Source organism: Hemiscyllium ocellatum, chromosome 20, assembly GCF_020745735.1.
Source record: "Hemiscyllium ocellatum isolate sHemOce1 chromosome 20, sHemOce1.pat.X.cur, whole genome shotgun sequence".
NCBI lineage: Eukaryota > Metazoa > Chordata > Chondrichthyes > Orectolobiformes > Hemiscylliidae > Hemiscyllium > Hemiscyllium ocellatum.
Window position 1 is genome coordinate 22,955,884 of NC_083420.1, and position 18,158 is coordinate 22,974,041.

Sequence of the window (18,158 nt, forward strand, 5' to 3'; positions counted from 1 at the left end):
ATTGGTAGCTGATTAGATTAGATTAGATTAGACTTACAGTGTGGAAACAGGCCCTTCGGCCCAACAAGTCCACACCGACCCGCCGAAGCGAAACCCACCCATACCCCTACATTTACCCCTTACCTAACACTACGGGCAATTTAGCATGGCCAATTCACCTGACCCGCACATCTTTGGACTGTGGGAGGAAACCGGAGCACCCGGAGGAAACCCACGCAGACACGGGGAGAACGTGCAAACTCCACACAGTCAGTCACCTGAGTCGGGAACTGAACCCGGGTCTCAGGTGCTGTGAGGCAGCAGTGCTAACCACTGTGCCACCGTGCCGCCCATAAAAGGAGTGCTGACACTCCTTTATTCACCAACAATGCACTGCTCTATTTGCAGAGCTGCACATCAGATATGATGTTAAACTGAAATCCTGTTTGCTTTTCATGTGGTCTATAAAATTGATGAGATGGTGGAGTTTATCATGTACCAATGATTAATGGACAAAAGCACTTTCTTCATCATAGCTTGTTTAAAAGTAAGGTGCCACATCAAGATCATTGTAGAAAATTAAAGCTTACGGTATAGGGAGTAGCATAGTGGCATGGCGAGAGGATTAGCTGACTAACAGGATGCAGACCATAGGTGTGAATGGGTCTTTTTTAGGTTGGCAAGATGTAACAAGTGGTATGCCATGGAGATCAGTTATGGGTTCAACTGTTCACAATGACCTGCTAGATTTTCTGGCAACACAAAGGTAGCTAGATAAGTAATTTGTGAACAGGACACAAGGAGGATACAAAAATCATTAGTTAATTAAGTGGGAAAATGGGAGAATTACATGGAAAAATGTGAAATTGCCCATTTTGACAGGAAGAAGAAAGAACCATTTTCTAAATCTTGTGAGATTACAGAGCTCTGAGATATAGAGAGATCTGAGTGTTCTCACGCATTAAGCCACAAGATTAATATTAAGCTACCTTTTAATTTGAGGGGAACGGAGTTTATATTTCAAGCTATAAGGGTATTGACGAGACATCATCTGGAAAGATGTCAATGTGTTGACAGGTTTACTAAACTAAAAATTTACACTGACCATTAATTGTGCACAGCAACATAATTAGAAATTGTGTGTTATAAAATAGATAATTGCAGTCATAACACTTAGAATGAGGGAAGGCCATTTGAACTCTCTTAACCTTGCTTTTTGTATGGTCTCCATACATATAAGCTCTTGTGGACTTTGCTGGGATAAAGTTTATATACATATTATTTGATATTTACAATTAATCTAGTAATGTTCAAGTGCAATAAAAAGCTAGTAATCATAATGATCCCACTGAACAGAGCATCAGGCTTGAAAGCAAGAATGGTCTACCATGCTCCTAACTCATTTAAATAATGTGGTCTTGAATTGTTTACTATTGTGCTTTAGGGAAGAAAATCGGCTGTCCTTACCTAGTCAGGTCTACGTGTGATTCCAGATCTTTAGCAATATTGTTGACTCTTAACATGAAATAGCCTATTAAGCCATTGAGTTTTGTAATCAAGGCAGCAGTTCACCACCATCTTTGTAAAGGCAAATAGGAATGGGTAATAAATACTGGCCTTGACATTAAGCAACAGATTCGGTGAATAGATTTTTAAAAATGACAATTTAATTACCTTATCTCTTTTCTGAGTTCAGCCTCTGCTGCTTGATTGTCTCCAGGTCTAATTTGGGCTCGAAATCGCCTGCGCCTCTGGGCCTCTTTTTGAAGTGCTTGCTGTTCATGGACTAACTTCATTCTTAAAGCAAGAAGGGCCATAGAGAAAGGGAGTATCGCAATCTTTTTATTCATTTCTACTGGTATATCAATCTCTGAAGTCTGAAATAATCCAGGTCCTGAAGGCAAGCTATCATCCAACCACAAGCCACCAACCTTCCTGCGTTTTTCACCCTGGATGACATAACCATGTGAGCAAGAATCTGCCAATAGTTGGCTGCAATTTTCCGCTGAAGCTGACTTCTCTGTTCGCTCACTAATGTTAGGCACCAAAACTTCACAGCCAATCATTTCAGTTTTCAGTTCTTCCCCTCCTTTCCCAGCTTCGGAAAACTTATGGAGCATGTTCGACAAGCTAACAGCATTATCAGAGCCACCAGTGGATTTCGACATGGCGTTAATCTCTAGTGTGTTGTAATCACATTCTGATGATTGTATAGTGCAACCTTTTGCAGAATCTGTACCACTTTCAGAGTTCATGGAGTTCTGCTCCATTTGTTTGGGATTTCCAGATACTGGCATGTGGTCAGTCCTACAATCAGGCTGAGGGCTACTCAGTTTACAACTGGTAAAAAAATTGTGCAGTTTTCTTTGCACTGGAAAGTCCTGTTGTTTATTAGACTTGGGCCCACATAATGATGACCTGTGTAGGGAGTATGCTTCACGCAACCTGGCAACGCCTACATACTTCTCCTTATCTGAATACGATTGCACGGGTGATTGCTGCTTAAGTGGAACAGATGACTTCGGACTGACAGCCATAGGAACATTTTCAGAGAATCCTAAAACAGGGAACACAACTTAATATTTAAAAATAAAAAATGATCTATTACAATATTGCACAATATGCACTGTTATAGAAGTTTTAAAAATGCTTTCCTGCTTTATTAGTGTTACTAATCTGGTTGTATTTGTTGCCCCTTCTTCATTAGCCAGGACATTAAAAGCCAGGACAAGCAGAAACTGCAGTCATTCTTGAACCAAAGTAAGTGGGATGGGTTACTGCAGCTTTACTTCCCTGAAGGACATTGATTTTGTTTTCAAAGTGTAGTTCATTAATGTTCTAGCAACTTTTTGTGATGATTTTTCTGGTGTCTGCTCATGAATATTCAGATTGGCAGAATTCTATTTCACAACTTGCCATCATGGGATATGAACTCATGACTTTTAGGTTCTGAATTTAGTGCCAAAGGCACAATGCTACAACTGAAAGAAATTTTACGTTAAAATTTTTGTTTGATGAGAAGCCAGACTAAATCTTGTTTAGCAATTGAAGTGCTGCAGAATTATTTACAAGTCTGAATTAATGTTTTGCTTTTATATTTGTGAATATAGCCATAATTTGTGTATGCCAGAGATGTGAGAGTAGCATTGTCTTTGAAATAATTCAACTCCAATTAGGTGCAATTTGAAACACTCAAAATGACAGCGCCTTCACCAAGTGTAATGTATACTTTCAAATATTGCATCATTCCATTTCTAATTCTCAAAGTACTCATTACACAACCAAAAAAAAACTTCAAACCATTCATTTTAGATCTCATAAGCCTAAAAATGATGGCTTTTGATTTTATTGAATAAATACTTATCAACTTCCTACCCCACTCATGAGTCACACAACTTTGAACTGTTAATCAAAAGGAAATAATGCAGGCATTCTCTTCATTGTCGCTAGGCCCAAATTCTGGGAGTCTCCCTCTAAAAGCACTGTGAGCAGTATTATCACCACAGGAATTACCATAGTTCAAGAAGGTGGTTCACCAAAATCTTCTTGTAGGCAATTAGAGGCATGCAATAACACCACAAATGTACAAAGAGAACTGCAACAGAGGATTTCAATATAAACATTTCAAGTGACCTTTTGCTACTCCGATAAACAAGTTTTCATAGGGGTTTTTTATAATTTATATCAGAATGATCTGCTTGAAGTATAGTTCACATTTAGCCACATCTTAATTTACAATGTAATGCAACTTTTACCTATATTAATCTACAGTATACACAATCAAACATCATTAAATATCTATACTATAGGTATTTCATTTAAAGAGACTTTAATAGAAGATTTATTCCTACTATAAGTTTTTTGATCCATCATGTTCTACACACTGGAACTAAAAGACAGCAATTATAGAATATCTTAGGTTCAGGTTTCACACACATCAATGCTTTTCTATTGAGAAGGATGGACATTGTGATGTTCTTTACCTGGCTTCTGTGGAAACGTCTCATTAACATCGAGCTTGTTAACATTAGAATCATACATCTGAATAAGGGAGGTCTTCAGGATTGCAAGAAGCAGTTTTTCTTCTTGAAGAAGAATTTGTCTTTTGTCTGGTGTAACATTGAGGTCAACAGACTCTAAAAATGGCAAAGCACATCTAGTAAATGAAGATAGCTGCAATTATTAGGAAGGTACATCATATCTTGGCTGCATAAATCATCAGAATAGAAGTCCATTACGATAATCAATGCATAATTTCCTCTTTTTTTCATTTTAAATAAACTATTTAGTGCATTAGCTCATAATGTTTTCTGGCTTAGTTATTCACAAATACAATAGCTGAAACATACATCTTGACTCTAACTTACCAGAATTAACACAGATATTAAGGGCAACAAATGGATACTGATGCTTGTTGTACATGTGATAGACTTCATTTACAAGTTTGGAAACCTAAAGATAATGTTAAATCATTTTAGTCATCAAATACACAAACCACAATGTTAAATAAATATATCTACCAAGTCATAGAATCATAGAGGTCGACAGCATGGAAAAGGCCCTTTGGCTCATTGAGTCTGTACTGGTCAAAAACAACCAATGAACTATTTTAATCCTATTTTCCAGCACTTTGCCCACAGCCTAGTATGTCTAGGCATTGCAAGTGCACATCTAAATACTTCTTAAATGGATTTCTGCCCCAACACCCTTACAGATAACAAGTTATAGATTCCCACCATCTTCTGAGTGAAAATATTTTTCCTCACATTCCATTTAAACTTCCTGCCCCTTAGCTTAAATCTATGCCCCCGGTCACTGATCCCTTCACCCAAGAGAAAAAGACTCTTCCCGACTACCATGTCTGTTTCCCTCATAATTTTGTATATCTTAATTACGTCCCTCTCATTCTGCTCGAAGGAAAATATCCCAGTCTATCCAATTTCTCTTCATAACTAAGACTGTCCAGCCAGGCAACATTCTGGTAAATCTCCTCGGCACCCTCTCCCATGCAATCACATTCCTCCTATAATGTGGATTCCAGAATTATACACAATACCCTAGCTGTGGCAAAGCAATGTTCTATACAGTTCCAGCCTAATCTGTCTGCTGAAACTCTATATCTCAGCCAATAAAGGTTAAGTACCCAATGCTTCTTAACCACTTTATCTACCTTTAGTGAGATCTTATTTTACTTCTCCATTCTTTCCAATTTGTCAATTATTTCATATTTTCGGATCCTTCAAGACCAGTAATCATTTTTAGATGATGTTACACAACAAGTCAGTATGCACTTTGCCAAGAGAAATATGATAATGTGTGGAATGACAACCATGAGTTTGTCTATTTACTTCCTACACAAAGGTTTATCGGCTTTCAAAGGTCCCAGAAAAGTCACAAATTGAACGCTAGAAAACATCATCATGATCACAGACCAACCACAAAGAACCACTGTCACAAGTGAGATCAGAATCTAATAAAAAATCAAAAGCACAAACTATAATCGGGGACTGAATGCATTGATGGATCACTATGTTATGAAAAATATATGTGAACTATAACTCCACAATCACAAAACTAGGTTGTCAGGCCACCTAAAGCCATTGGAATCAAAAAGTGTGGAGTTGAGAAAGCACAGCTGGTCAGGAAGCATCTGAGGAGCTCTTCATCAGGAATGGAAAGGGAGGGGGTTGCCCAAGGGCGCTGAGATAAATGGGAAGGGTGTGGGGCTGAGGGGAAGGTAGTTGAAAACTCGCTGGATAGATGAAGGTGTGGGGGTGATGGTGAAAGTTCGGGGAGGAGGGTGGAGCGGATAGGTGGGAAGGGAGGTGGACAGGTAGGACAGTTCAACAGGCCAGTGCCGAGTTAGGAGGTTGGATCTAGGATAAGGTGGGGGCAGGGGAGATGAGGAAACTGGTGAAATCACCATTGATCCCATGTGATTGGAGGGTCCCAAAGTGGAAGATAAGGCGTTCTTCCTTCAGGCGTCAGATGGCTAGAATTTGGTGGCGGAGGAGGCCAGGACTTGATTGTTCTTAGTGGAGTGGGAGAGGGATTGAAGTGTTCTGCCACAGGGTGGTGGAGTTGTTTAGTGCATGTGTTCCAGAGCTATTCAATGAAACCTAAATCAATTGGGATAGTATGCATGTCAACAGAGTTGTCAGTAGTTGCTATAATTTAATTTTTCACAGTTTGCATTGCTATTGCTCTTTACCTTCAATGGGTCACATGGTCGTTGATTGATAAAGAAAAACTGTCGATCAGTTGAACTCCTCCCAACACCATGATTACTACGAGACACGAACCCTGTGATTCTTCAGTGTACCGCAGAAAGGAAAGTTACTGTTATTGTACATAAAATATTATTCGTTAGTATAAGCTGTCAGGTCAGCAGAATAGCTGTGTCCCTTTATAGTACTCCCTCTTGGCAGTTGTTGTTTGTATTGTTATCCTTACCCAGAAAAGAATATTCTAGCCACACAGGGATGCAATGAATGTTCACCAGTCTGATACCTGGGATTGTGGAATTCCTCTTGAGAACAGACTGTGGGGATTGAATTTGTATTCTTTAGCGTTTGATGAATGAAAGATGGTCTAATTGAAATAATCAAAAATCTTCCATGGCTCAACTAAATAGATGCAGGGAGGATATTACTTCTGGTTGGAGGAGTCCAGAACCAGGAGAGACAGTCTCAGAATAAGCGATCAGTTATGTGGAAATGAAAGGAGAAGGGATTTATTTGCTCAAAGTGGTGTATCTTTGGAATTCTGGAACCCAGGCGCTATGTTGGCTCAGTTATTGATTATGTTCAACATAGAAATCAATAGATAGTTAGACATTAAAACATCCAATAATATAACAAACATACTGGCATTTTTTGAGAATGTAACAAGTAGAGAATGATTGGGGGAACCAGTGATGTGGTCTACTTGGATTTCTAAAAACATTCAATAAAAATCTTACATAAGAGATTAGCATCTAAAATTAAAGCACATTGAGGCAGTGAACTAACATAGAGCATTTGCTGGCAGATAGGAAACAAAGAGTAGAAATAAACTGGTCATTTTCTGATTGCAGTCAGTGAATAAGTGAGGTACTACAGGTATAATTTTTTGGAGCCCCAGCTACTCACAAATTATATTAGCAATTTCAATGAGGGAGTCAAATATAATATCTCCAAGTTTGAAGAAATATAAAGCTGGGTGAGAGATTGAACTGTGAGGTGGATGCAGATGCTTTAGTGCGATTTAGATAAGTTGAGTGAGGAGTAAATGCATGGTTTATTAAATATAAGGTGGATAAATGTGAGGTTATCCATTTTAGTAGCAAAAATAGGAAGGCGGATTATTCGTGGAAAGATGGGGAAGAGGAAAGTGCATTGAGATCTGAGCACCTTTGAATATTAGTCACTGAAAGTATGCATATAGGAGCAGCTGGTGATGAAAGTGGCAAATGTTGGCCTTCGTAGCAAGAGGGATGAGCATAGGAACAGAGATGTGCTGTGCAAAACCTGCGTCCACACCAATCCCCTCACCTCTGTCCAAGGCCCCAAGGGATCCTTCCACATCTATCAGAAATTTACCTGTACTGAGTTTTGAGAAGATTTGTAACTCAGGTTGAGGTTCTGGATGTAGGGTTGCTCGCTGAGCTGGAAGGTTCATTTTGGACATTTCATCACCATACTAAGTAACTTCTTCAGTAAGCCTCTGAATGAAGCACTGGTGGTGTAGCTCGCTTTCTATTTGTATGTTTGAGTTTCCTAGGCTTGGTGACATCATTTCCTGTGGTGACATCATTTCCTGTATCCAAAATTCACAAATCAGGAGCCCCCCCCCCCACCCCTCCCTCAGACCCACAGTCTCGCTACCTGGAACACCAACTTTCAGATTGGCCAAGTAGCTACACTAAAGACGAAAATACTGAGTAGAAGACTCACGGCACTCCATCCACTCTACCCTAGAATTCCTGAAGACCATCAAAAACACCAAGATAGAAGAGGATGAAATAATGGTCACAAGTCTTGTTCATCACATCCATCAACATCAACCTGGCCAAGGAAACACTGACTACATTATTAGAAGAACCAAAGACACATACACCAAACACCACCAAATTCATCAGCAAGGACAGTATCGTCAAGCTAGTGGACCTATGCCTTACCACCCACTTCACCTTCAACAACAAAACCTACAGATAAAGCAACACCCATGGGATCTCCAATATCAGGGTTCTTAGCAGAGGCAGTAATGCAAAGACTTGGACAAACAGGTCTGCCAACCATCCAACTCAAACTTTGTGTCCGCTACATGGATGACACCTTTGCCATCACTAAACAAAATAAATTAGAGGAAACCTTCAAGATCACCAATAATAACCTTACTGGCATAAGATTCACTAAAGAGGAGGAAACAACAACAAACTGCCATGCCTAGATGTCACAGTAGAGCGAACAGCCAATGGAGGACTTCAAACCAGCGTCTACAGAAAAACAACACACATGGACTAAATATTGAACTATAGAAGCAATCACCCCAACATCCACAAACAAAGCTGCATTAGAACAGTATTTCAATGAGCCACCACACACTGCTGCACAAAGGAACTACGCAGAGCAGAGGAAAATCACCTATGCAGTAAATTAAAAAAGAACGGGTACCCAATGAACACAGTCCGCCGATTTCTGAACAAACCCAAACAAGCAAAACATGACCAGAAACCCTAGCCGCTCTCCCCTACATCAAAGACATCTCGGAAATGACTGCCAGACTACTCAGACCCCTTGGCATCATGGTAGCCCACCAACACACTATAACAGCAGCTAATTAACTTGAAAAATCCTATACAGACAACAAGCAAAACTAACGTCATTTACAAAAACTCATTTGCAAGAACTGTAACAAACACTACATTGGACAAACAAGCATAAAACTAGTCACCAGGATATATGAACATCTACTAGCCACAAAACGACATGACCCACTCTCATTAGTACCCTTACATATGGATGAGGAAGGACACCACTTTGACTGGGATAACACATCCATTTTGGACATGCCAAACAGAGACACGCACGAGAATTCCTAGAAGCATGGCATTCCAACTGGACCTCTATCAACAAATACATTGGCTTGGATCCCATTTACCACACCCTCAGAAAACGAACAGGAAATGACATCACCATAAGAAATGATGTCACCACAAGAAATGAGTCCACCAACCCCAGGAAACTCAAACAAGGCGGGCTACATCACCAGTGCTGCTTTCAAAGGCTTATTGAAGTTGTTACCTAGTATGGTGACGAAATGTCTGAAAATGAACTTTCCAGCTCAGCGAGCAAACCTACATCCATTTACCTGTACCTCTACCAATGTCATCTGCTGCATTCATTGCACCCCGTGTGGTCTCCTCTACATCAGGGAGACAGGATGCCTTCTTGCGGATCCTTTCAAAGAACATCTCTGGGACACCCACACCCACCAACCCCACCGCCCCATGGCTGAACACTTCAATTCCCCCTCCCACTCCGTCAAGGACATGCAGTTCCTGGGCCTCCACCGCCAAACAATTACTACCCGATGCCTGGAGGAGGAATGCCTCATATTCCTCCTTGGGACCCTGCAACCACATGGGATAAATGTGGATCTCAACAACTTCCTCATTTCCCCTCCCCCCACATTATTCCACTCCCAAGTCTCCAACTGGGCACCACCCTCCAGACCCATCCATCACTCCCTTTCTGACCTATCACCCTCTCCCTCACTTTCATCCACCTATTGCTTTCCCAGCTACCTTTCCTCAACCCCACCTCCTCCAATTCATCTGAGCCCCATCCCACAAGCCTGATTCCTGACCTGTCTATCACTCCCCTTTCTGACCTATCACCCTCTCCCTCACTTTCATCCACCTATCGCTTTCCCAACTACCTGTCCCCAACCCCAGCCCCTCCAATTCATCTCTGAGCACCATCCCACAAGCCTGATTCCTGATGAGGAGCTTATGCCTGAAACATCGATTCTCTTGATCCTTGGATGCTGACTGATATACTCTCCTTTTCCAGCACTACACTCTCGACTCTGAACTCCAGCATCTGCAGTCCTCATTTTCTCCCTGTGTTGTCACAATTATATCTATAATGTAACTCCATTTATTAACCTATTAATCATAACTGACCTGTAGAGCTTTACAGGAATGTCAGTAGAATTAATTCCATAATCTTCACAAATTGCCTCACTTGGGCTTTGTTGAACAAAAGGAATAACATTCTGTAACTGGAAAGCACAGAAAACAAATGCTACATTAAATCATTTGGAACAGAAACGTATAATTTGTCTCATCATACTTCTTTGAAAGTACGAACCAGTCAGACCTATAATCCTACTTTTCATTCATTTGAATGTCTTTGAAAGTTGTTACCAAATTTGCTTCCACTGTCCTTTTAAATAGGACATTCCAGATTACCACAATGCACTTCTCTATTTTAATCCTGGGTACATAGCAATGCCTAAAAAGCTATTAATGTGACAAGAAGCTCTGACATTTTTAATATATGTAAATAATCGCATGGGTGGTAACATTCGGCTTTCACAACAGTAAATTACTAGTAGAGGCATAAAATTACTAAGTGTTTGTAAAATTTCATTCCAACTTATTTATGTTTATAATAGATTTTTATTAAGAAAAAATAGACTTTTAAATATTACAACAAATACGAAACAATGCAATTCAAAAAAGTACAAAATTAGTACAAAACTAAACCCAAATTATAAAAAACAATTCCCCAACCCACCCTCCTGTACGAATGTATAAACACATATAGAGAAATATAAAATTTAAAAAAACCTAAACTAGTTATTTAACTAAATAAATAAATATCTAACAACAAACAAATGAATAGTAATAACTCAGCCAAACAAAACACTCATACATTCACAGCTCCTCCCTCCCTGCATATTGGACTCATGAAACACAATCATTACGGCTATATAAAAGCCCTTGTTAGTGTGGCAGATAAATCTGTGTCCAGGTATTTCAAAAAGGGTTGCCATGTCTTGTAAAAATTCTCAGTTTTGTGTTGTACCATATTTGTGAGAAAATCCAGGGGAATATGCTCCATAACAATCTTCTGTCAACCCGACAGGCCTGGGGGGTTTTCGGATATCCAACCTAGCAAGATATTCTTCCTTGCACAGAAAGTAAGAATATTGAAAAGTTTTTTCTTATGTGCGTCTGCAGGAAATACAATGGGTAGGCCCAAAAGGAGAGAAATAGAGTCCTTCTCCACCCCTACGCCTATAATCCTCTCCATTGCACCCCCCATAGCACTCCAATATGTTTGAAGCCTGTCACAAGACAATGGGTAAGAGTGCTTGTGCAGACTTTGCACTTGGGACATGCTGAAGATACCCCGGTTTAAATTTTGACAAACGATCTGGGGCTAAGTGGACTCTGTGAAGAATCTTCAACTGTAAAGCATGGGTCCTATTGCAAATTGATATCTTCCTTGCATTCTCGCAAATATCTTCCATGCCTCTGAAGAAACTTCAACATCCAGCTCTCTTTCCCACACCTTGCAGAATCAATCAGACTCATCTGAGGTGGCATCCCCCAGTTGGTGATATAAAGTACTGACAGAGAGTGTACACTTAGCCCTTAGTAACCCTCTTTCTATGTCAGATTTGTAGCGATCAGTCAAAAGTGTGGCCTTTTTTTGAATAAAATCCCCAACTTGAAAAAAACGAAAGAGATCTCTGTTAGGTAACTCGTACTTCCATACTAACCGATCAAAGGACATCATTGCATCTCCCTCAAATAATTTGTGGGCGGCACGGTAGCACAGTGGTTAGCACTGCTGCCTCACAGCGCCGGAGACCCGGGTTCAATATCCACCTCAGGCGACTGACTGTGTGGAATTTGCACATTCTCCCCGTGTCTGTGTGGGTTTCCGCCGGATGCTCCGGTTTGCTCCCACAGTCCAAAAATGTGCAGGTTAGGCGAACTGCTAAATTGCCCGTAGTGTTAGGTGCAGAGGTAAATGTAGGGGAATGGGTCTGGGTGGGTGCGCTTCAGCCGAAGGGCCTGTTTCTACACTATAAGTAATCTAAATCTAAGTAAATCACCCATTCAAGATATACCCCTAGCTGCCCAGTGTTTAAATCCTGAATCTATCAGTTGAAAACCCGGCATACCCACTAAAAGTGTAAACAAAGATGTTTTGCCAATATTACCTTGCCAAATTGCCCTCCATGCTTTAACAGTATTGATGACTATTGGGTTTTGGCAATATTCCCTAACTATCCTCACCTTGTCCAAAAACAGCAAACTGTTAAGGGGGTACCTTGCCTAGGAGGCTTCGATATCTAGCCATATTGAAAGAGGATCCCCACAAACCCAATCACTCACGCAGGTCAAAAGCAAGCTTAATTGGTAATTCTTAATGTCCGGAAAGTCTTCTCCCCCCAATCTGTGAGGCAACTGCAGTTTGGCAAATTTAATGAGGGGCCGTTTACGGTGCCAGATAAAGGAACTGAACCAACTGTTCAGTCTCCTGAGCGTTTGTTTATTGAAAATCAGGGGGAGCATCCGTATAAGATTTAGCAAACGAGGGAGAATATTCATCTTAATAAGTGCTATCTGACCCAATGAGACTGGAAGTGCCTCCCATCTTTGGAGATCTTGTTTAATTTTTTCAAATAATTGAGTAAAATAGGCTTTGAACAGCCAATCCAGAACTGGAGTAATCATTATGCCCAAATACACAAAACCCCCCGTGACCACCTACAGGGGAATCTATAGTCACTCTCAAGAGCCAACTCTTTTGTAAGACCACCCATAGGCATAGCCTCTGATTTAGCAAAATTAATCTTATACCCTGAAAAAGCACCAAACGCGTGAATGCATTGTATCAGGCAAGGCACTGATTTGTCAAGAAAATTAGAACATTGTCTGCATACAGCGAGATCTTGTGTAATTTTGACCCCACTTCTGGAGCTGATATTTTAAGATCTCCACGAATGACCTCTGCCAACGGTTCAATCACCAACGTAAAAAGTAATGGTGAAAGGGGACAGTCCTGATAGCTGCCCCCAGAAATATTAAAATTGCTTGATCATACCCCGTTAGTAATGATCGCCGCAAGAGGTACACTGTAGAGAACCGTTACCCATCTTATGAAAACTTTGCCCAGACCAAACTGGTTTAGAGTATAGAAAAGGTACGGTTAAATGCCTTCTCTGCATCTAAAGAAATCACCAATCCCTGTATTGACTGCTGTTGGCATGATTGAATTATGTTAAGCAGCCTCCTAACATTATTGGAGGATCTGCGACCTTTTATGAAGCCTGTCTGATCCTTTTTAATAATAGAGGGTAACACAGTCTCCAGCCTTAACACGAAAGCCTTAGGGAGGATCTTAAAGTCCACATTTAAGAGCAAGATGGGCCTGTATGAAGTACAGTCTTCCGGATCCTTCCTTTTTTTTAAAAAGATAAGTGAAATATTGGCCTCTCTCAGAGATGGTGGGAGACAATCATGCCTGTATGAATCATTAAACATATTCAGCATCGGGCTTGACAGTATACTTATAAATTTCTTATAGAATTCACTGGGAAGTCCGCCAGGGCTGGGCACCTTTCCACTCTGAAGATGCCTCACAGCTTCCTGCACTTCCTGCTCTGATAATGGGGCATTGAGAAAGGACTGTTGTTTGGGAGTCACACCTGGGAGCTTTAGATCTCTAAAAAAGGATTCCATTTTGGCCTGCCCCTCCTAACAATTCTCAGACTGATATAACTTAGAGTAGAATCTCTGAAATGCCACATTAATCTTTTTAGAATCACATGTTAGGTTCCCATACCCTTCCCTAATCGCTGTAATGGTTTGTGGGGCACTTCTCTTTCTGGCAAGGTATGCTAAGTATTTGCCTGGCTTGTCATCATGCTCATATAGCCTTTGCTTTGCAAAAGCCAGCTCCTTCTTTGCCATCTGTGTGAGCACGGAATTTAGTGCAGACCGCAGGGCCGTAATCCTCTGTAGTTTGACCAACAAGGGTCTGTCAAAATAGGCCTTCTCTGCTGCCTTCAACCGTGCTTCAAGGAGACGAAGATGCTCACCTTTCTGCCATTTCCTACTGGTGGAATATGAAATAACTAACCCCTGGCATAAGCTTTGGCAGTTTCCCAAAGAAGAGATGAGCTATCAACCGAGCCTATGTTGATGTCTAGGAATGCCCGAAATTCCCAAGAGACATACTCCACAAACTTACTGTCCATGAGAATAAAGGGCTCCATTCGCCAGTACCTTGAATCCACTATAACATCCTTAATCTTAACCATGAGGTGCACTGGAACATGATCAAAGGTGACAATATTATCAATAGTACAGGATGCCACCAGATCCAGGGTTACCGCAGGGGTCAGAAAAAAAATCAATCCTCGTGTGACATCTATGCTTATTGGAGAAAAACGTGAAATTCCTTCCTGTAGGGTGGAGACACCTCCAGATGTCCGCCAACCCTAATTCCCCACACAAACCCAATGACTGTTTAGTTTGTGCGGAGGGTATCGAGGGACCTTTAGGCAATCTATCTACAGTGGGGTCCATGAGGCAGTTAAAATCTCCCCCAATAACGATGTGCCGAGACTTGAGACTTATCAGTTTAGAAAAAGCATCTATCAAGAATTTAAGAGGATGAGATGGGAGACAATAAACATTTAAAATACCATATTCTTCCCCATTTATCAAGACTTTAAGAATTACAAATCTCCCTATGTGTCTTTAACACATTCTAACAATTTAAATGAGAGATTTTTCCTAATCAATATAGCCACTCCTTTACTTCCGGTATTAAATTATGAAAAATAAACTCAGTCAAAGCCATTCTGTTGTAATTTCAGATGCTCCTTGTCATCCAAATGTGTCTCCTGTAACAAAGCAAATCCACCTTCTCCTTTCTAAGACTCAAGAGTACCTTCTTCCTCTTAATTGGTGAGTGACTTCCCTTGATATTCCAGGTACACATGTAATCAAATCATTAGCCATAATCTTCTACATTTAAATTCCACAGAGGAGGAACCCGAAACACAAATTGCTGAGCCTTAGGGTCGCATGGTCCACCAAATATAAAAACTACATAAACTAAAACCATTACATTTAACAAACATACAAAATTATTAAGAATAAAAACAAGAAAAACCAGAAAACAAACCAACATATAAAGCACCAATAGCGCTGAGTAGGGGAACTCACTCCCTGCCCGGAGAGGGCAACTACCGATCCTGAACTGCCCATAAATAGGCATCTAACCATCTCAACCATCTTCACTTCTCCCAGCTAGAGCCGCATCTCAAGCACAAGCTAAAAAGAATAAACATCCCATACAATATCAATATGAATTTTAAAAATTCCAACTATATTTTAAGACTGCTCTACATCGTTCCCCATTTGCTTCACTGTAATGCTGATCTGTTTCACACTTTTCCCTATCAGATTTGCAAAGATCCTGAATTCACACTCTTTCCTGACTGCTTCACAGGCAAGCAAGCAGGTTATTTTGCACTAGCAGGTCTAGAGCGTGTGATGCAGACTGGGAGGAGTGTACAAGTGATTAGGATCAATAAAGGAACACCATCCATCAAGTGTGAAGTAAAGTAGATCAGGATCTTTGTGAAACAGATAGGGAGAAGTGTGAACTGGTCAGCATTACAATGAAGCAGACGGTTAGGATTGTGAAGTAGGTTAGGATCACTGACAAGTGAGGAAAATATCAAACTGTGACATCTCCTGAGGATTGTACATTGCATTCAGCTAATCAATGTAGCTTTATTTTCTTTTATTCAAAGTGAACAAGTTGATCCAAGCTGGAGAAATTTTATAAAAATTTTGATAGTAAAGGTTAAATGAATTATTTAAATGAAATTCCTTATATTTAAGTGACAAGAGAAGAGGTGTTGTAAGCAGCTTGTGAATCTTGTTTCTTTTCTCAGTAGTAGGTTTTATTATCTAACAGCTTGGACCACTGAGATGTGCATTCTGTTCCATGGTACCGACAACATAGGCAATAGAGAGATGCAGGTCCAAATGCGGGAACTAACCATAGGCTAAACAGGAAATTAACAGGCAATACCTCAAAGTTTTACTCTCAGTATCACATGAAAGAGAAAAGAACAGACTAATGTGTGGCTGGAGGATTGCAGGATATAAGGTTTCAGATTGTTGGAACCCTGGAATCAGGGGAAATGGGATCTGTACAGACCAGATGGGTTAACCTAAACAGACCAGAAGCAATTTTCTTGTACTGCAATTTTTCTAGCATTATTAAGGGTTTGAAGTGGATACTGGTGTGGGAGCCAGGAAGTAATATTAAAGAGGGATACCACTGTACAAATAATATTAAGAAACTGACAAATACTACTAAAGTAGGAAAGAGTAAGATGTTGGAAGGGTTCAGTGTAACGGAGAAAATAATAAAGCTTAGGTTAGGGTTACCATGAATGTGTAGAGTGTGGAAAATAAGGCTGGTGCATTATACATGCAGATAGCCATGTAGAAACATGATACTGGGGCAATAATGCACACCCAGTCAAGGGTAAGATTGGGTATTGAATATTCTTGGATATACTTGTGCTCAGGAAAGATAGGAAGGGTTTAAAAGAAATGTTGGTGATGTATTTGATCAAGAAGAGCTTTGCAGTTCTGGAGACAGAGGACATCCCAGAGTGTTCAAGGCCAAAATTTACTTGGCTATAGCTAAGGAACAAAAATATGCAATTATATTACTCAGTGTAGTCTATAGGACATCAACTAGTGGGAAGGATGTAGATGAACAAATTTGCAAGCAAATTACAAGGAAGAGGAAGAATTATGAAGTAGTTATAATGGTGGACTTAATTATATAAATATAGTCCAGGATAGTAGTGTGAAAATGAAAGAGAGGCAAAATTTCCTAGAGTCTGTTCAGAGAATTTTCTATAGCAGAATGTTTGCAGGCCAATGAGAAAGGATGCATTTCTGGACTAGATTATTGAAAAAGAGGTGGGCCAAGTGATCACGGGGTTACATTTGGGGGACAGTGATGATTGTATCATAAAATTTATGTTGGATATGAAAAAGGATAAGCAGGTTAAGAATTAGCTGGGAGAAACCAACTTCAACTGGGTAGGAATGAAATTAGCTCTGATACAGGCAACCATGCTCTGCCATGTGAGTACTCCCTCATACTTTAATATGAGGCATTTACACCAAGATCCCTCATGCCAGTTGAGTGAATATTTAAGGATCCCAAGGCATTATTCAAAGAGTAGGGAGCTTTGCTGATGTACTTGGGATCCTTAAATATTCAACTTCTGCACTGGGCAGATGCAATATGAATATTTTACCTGTTTTGATCCAAACAATGCACTGATGTTTTCCTTCAAAGTGGTGCATCCACTGGTACAAAAAACAGGGTTCCTTTTTCCTTGTCCAACCTGATTCGTACAATTTATCCGTATGCCAGTAGAAATGATGCAATAGGCCTGCAGCACCTGTGCCATTTTACTGTATTCCTTTTTAACAAAAACAATATTAGTTTTATAGAAGTGCAGTTTGAAAATTTAACCTTTTTTTTAAAAAGTACAGGATGAATATTATAGTCCTACAGCATTGAAACAGGCTCTTTGGCCTAACCAATTAGGTTTCCTAAACGCTCCCTCCCTTTCAAATCCATGCACCTGTGCAAATGTCTTTTAACTTGTATCCACTTCTACCACTTCCTCCCACAACCTGGTCATTGCATATATGCACACCTTCTGTGAGAAAAAGTTGCCCCTCAGATCCTTTTTAAATCTTTCCACTTTCACTTTAAACCTATGCTCTCTAGTTTTGGACTCCCCTACAGTGGAGAAAAAACCTTGCAAATTACCTTATCATTGCCCCTCATGATTTTATAAACATCTAGAAGGTCACTCCTCAGCCTCCTATGCTCCAGCCTATCCACCTCAAACCCTTCAGTCTTGGGAACATCTTTGTAAATTTTCTTTTACACCTTTTTCATTTTGAAACCATCCTTCTTATAGCAGGGCAATAAAACTTGCTGAAGAATGAAGTACCTAAGCTTATACTTGTAACACACATTTAAGATGAAGCTAGATAAACACAAGGTAACACGGAACAAAATAAGTTATTCTGATAGAACTAGACTAAGTAG

The 18,158-nt window shown here is 40.1% G+C and overlaps 1 protein-coding gene across 2 annotated transcripts in view; it reads right to left on the minus strand.

Moving 5' to 3' along the window:
* Positions 1 to 18,158, minus strand: part of pms2 (PMS1 homolog 2, mismatch repair system component) — a 36,660-nt gene that overhangs the window by 8,963 nt on the left and 9,539 nt on the right. For both annotated transcript variants that reach the window (XM_060840200.1, XM_060840199.1), the window contains 6 exons: positions 17,350 to 17,517; positions 10,148 to 10,245; positions 6,191 to 6,290; positions 4,347 to 4,431; positions 3,963 to 4,115; positions 1,654 to 2,536 (listed from right to left, as the gene is read on the minus strand). In XM_060840200.1, coding sequence (XP_060696183.1) covers positions 1,654 to 2,536; positions 3,963 to 4,115; positions 4,347 to 4,431; positions 6,191 to 6,290; positions 10,148 to 10,245; positions 17,350 to 17,517 — 1,487 coding nt within the window. The remainder of the gene's footprint in view (positions 1 to 1,653; positions 2,537 to 3,962; positions 4,116 to 4,346; positions 4,432 to 6,190; positions 6,291 to 10,147; positions 10,246 to 17,349; positions 17,518 to 18,158) is intronic.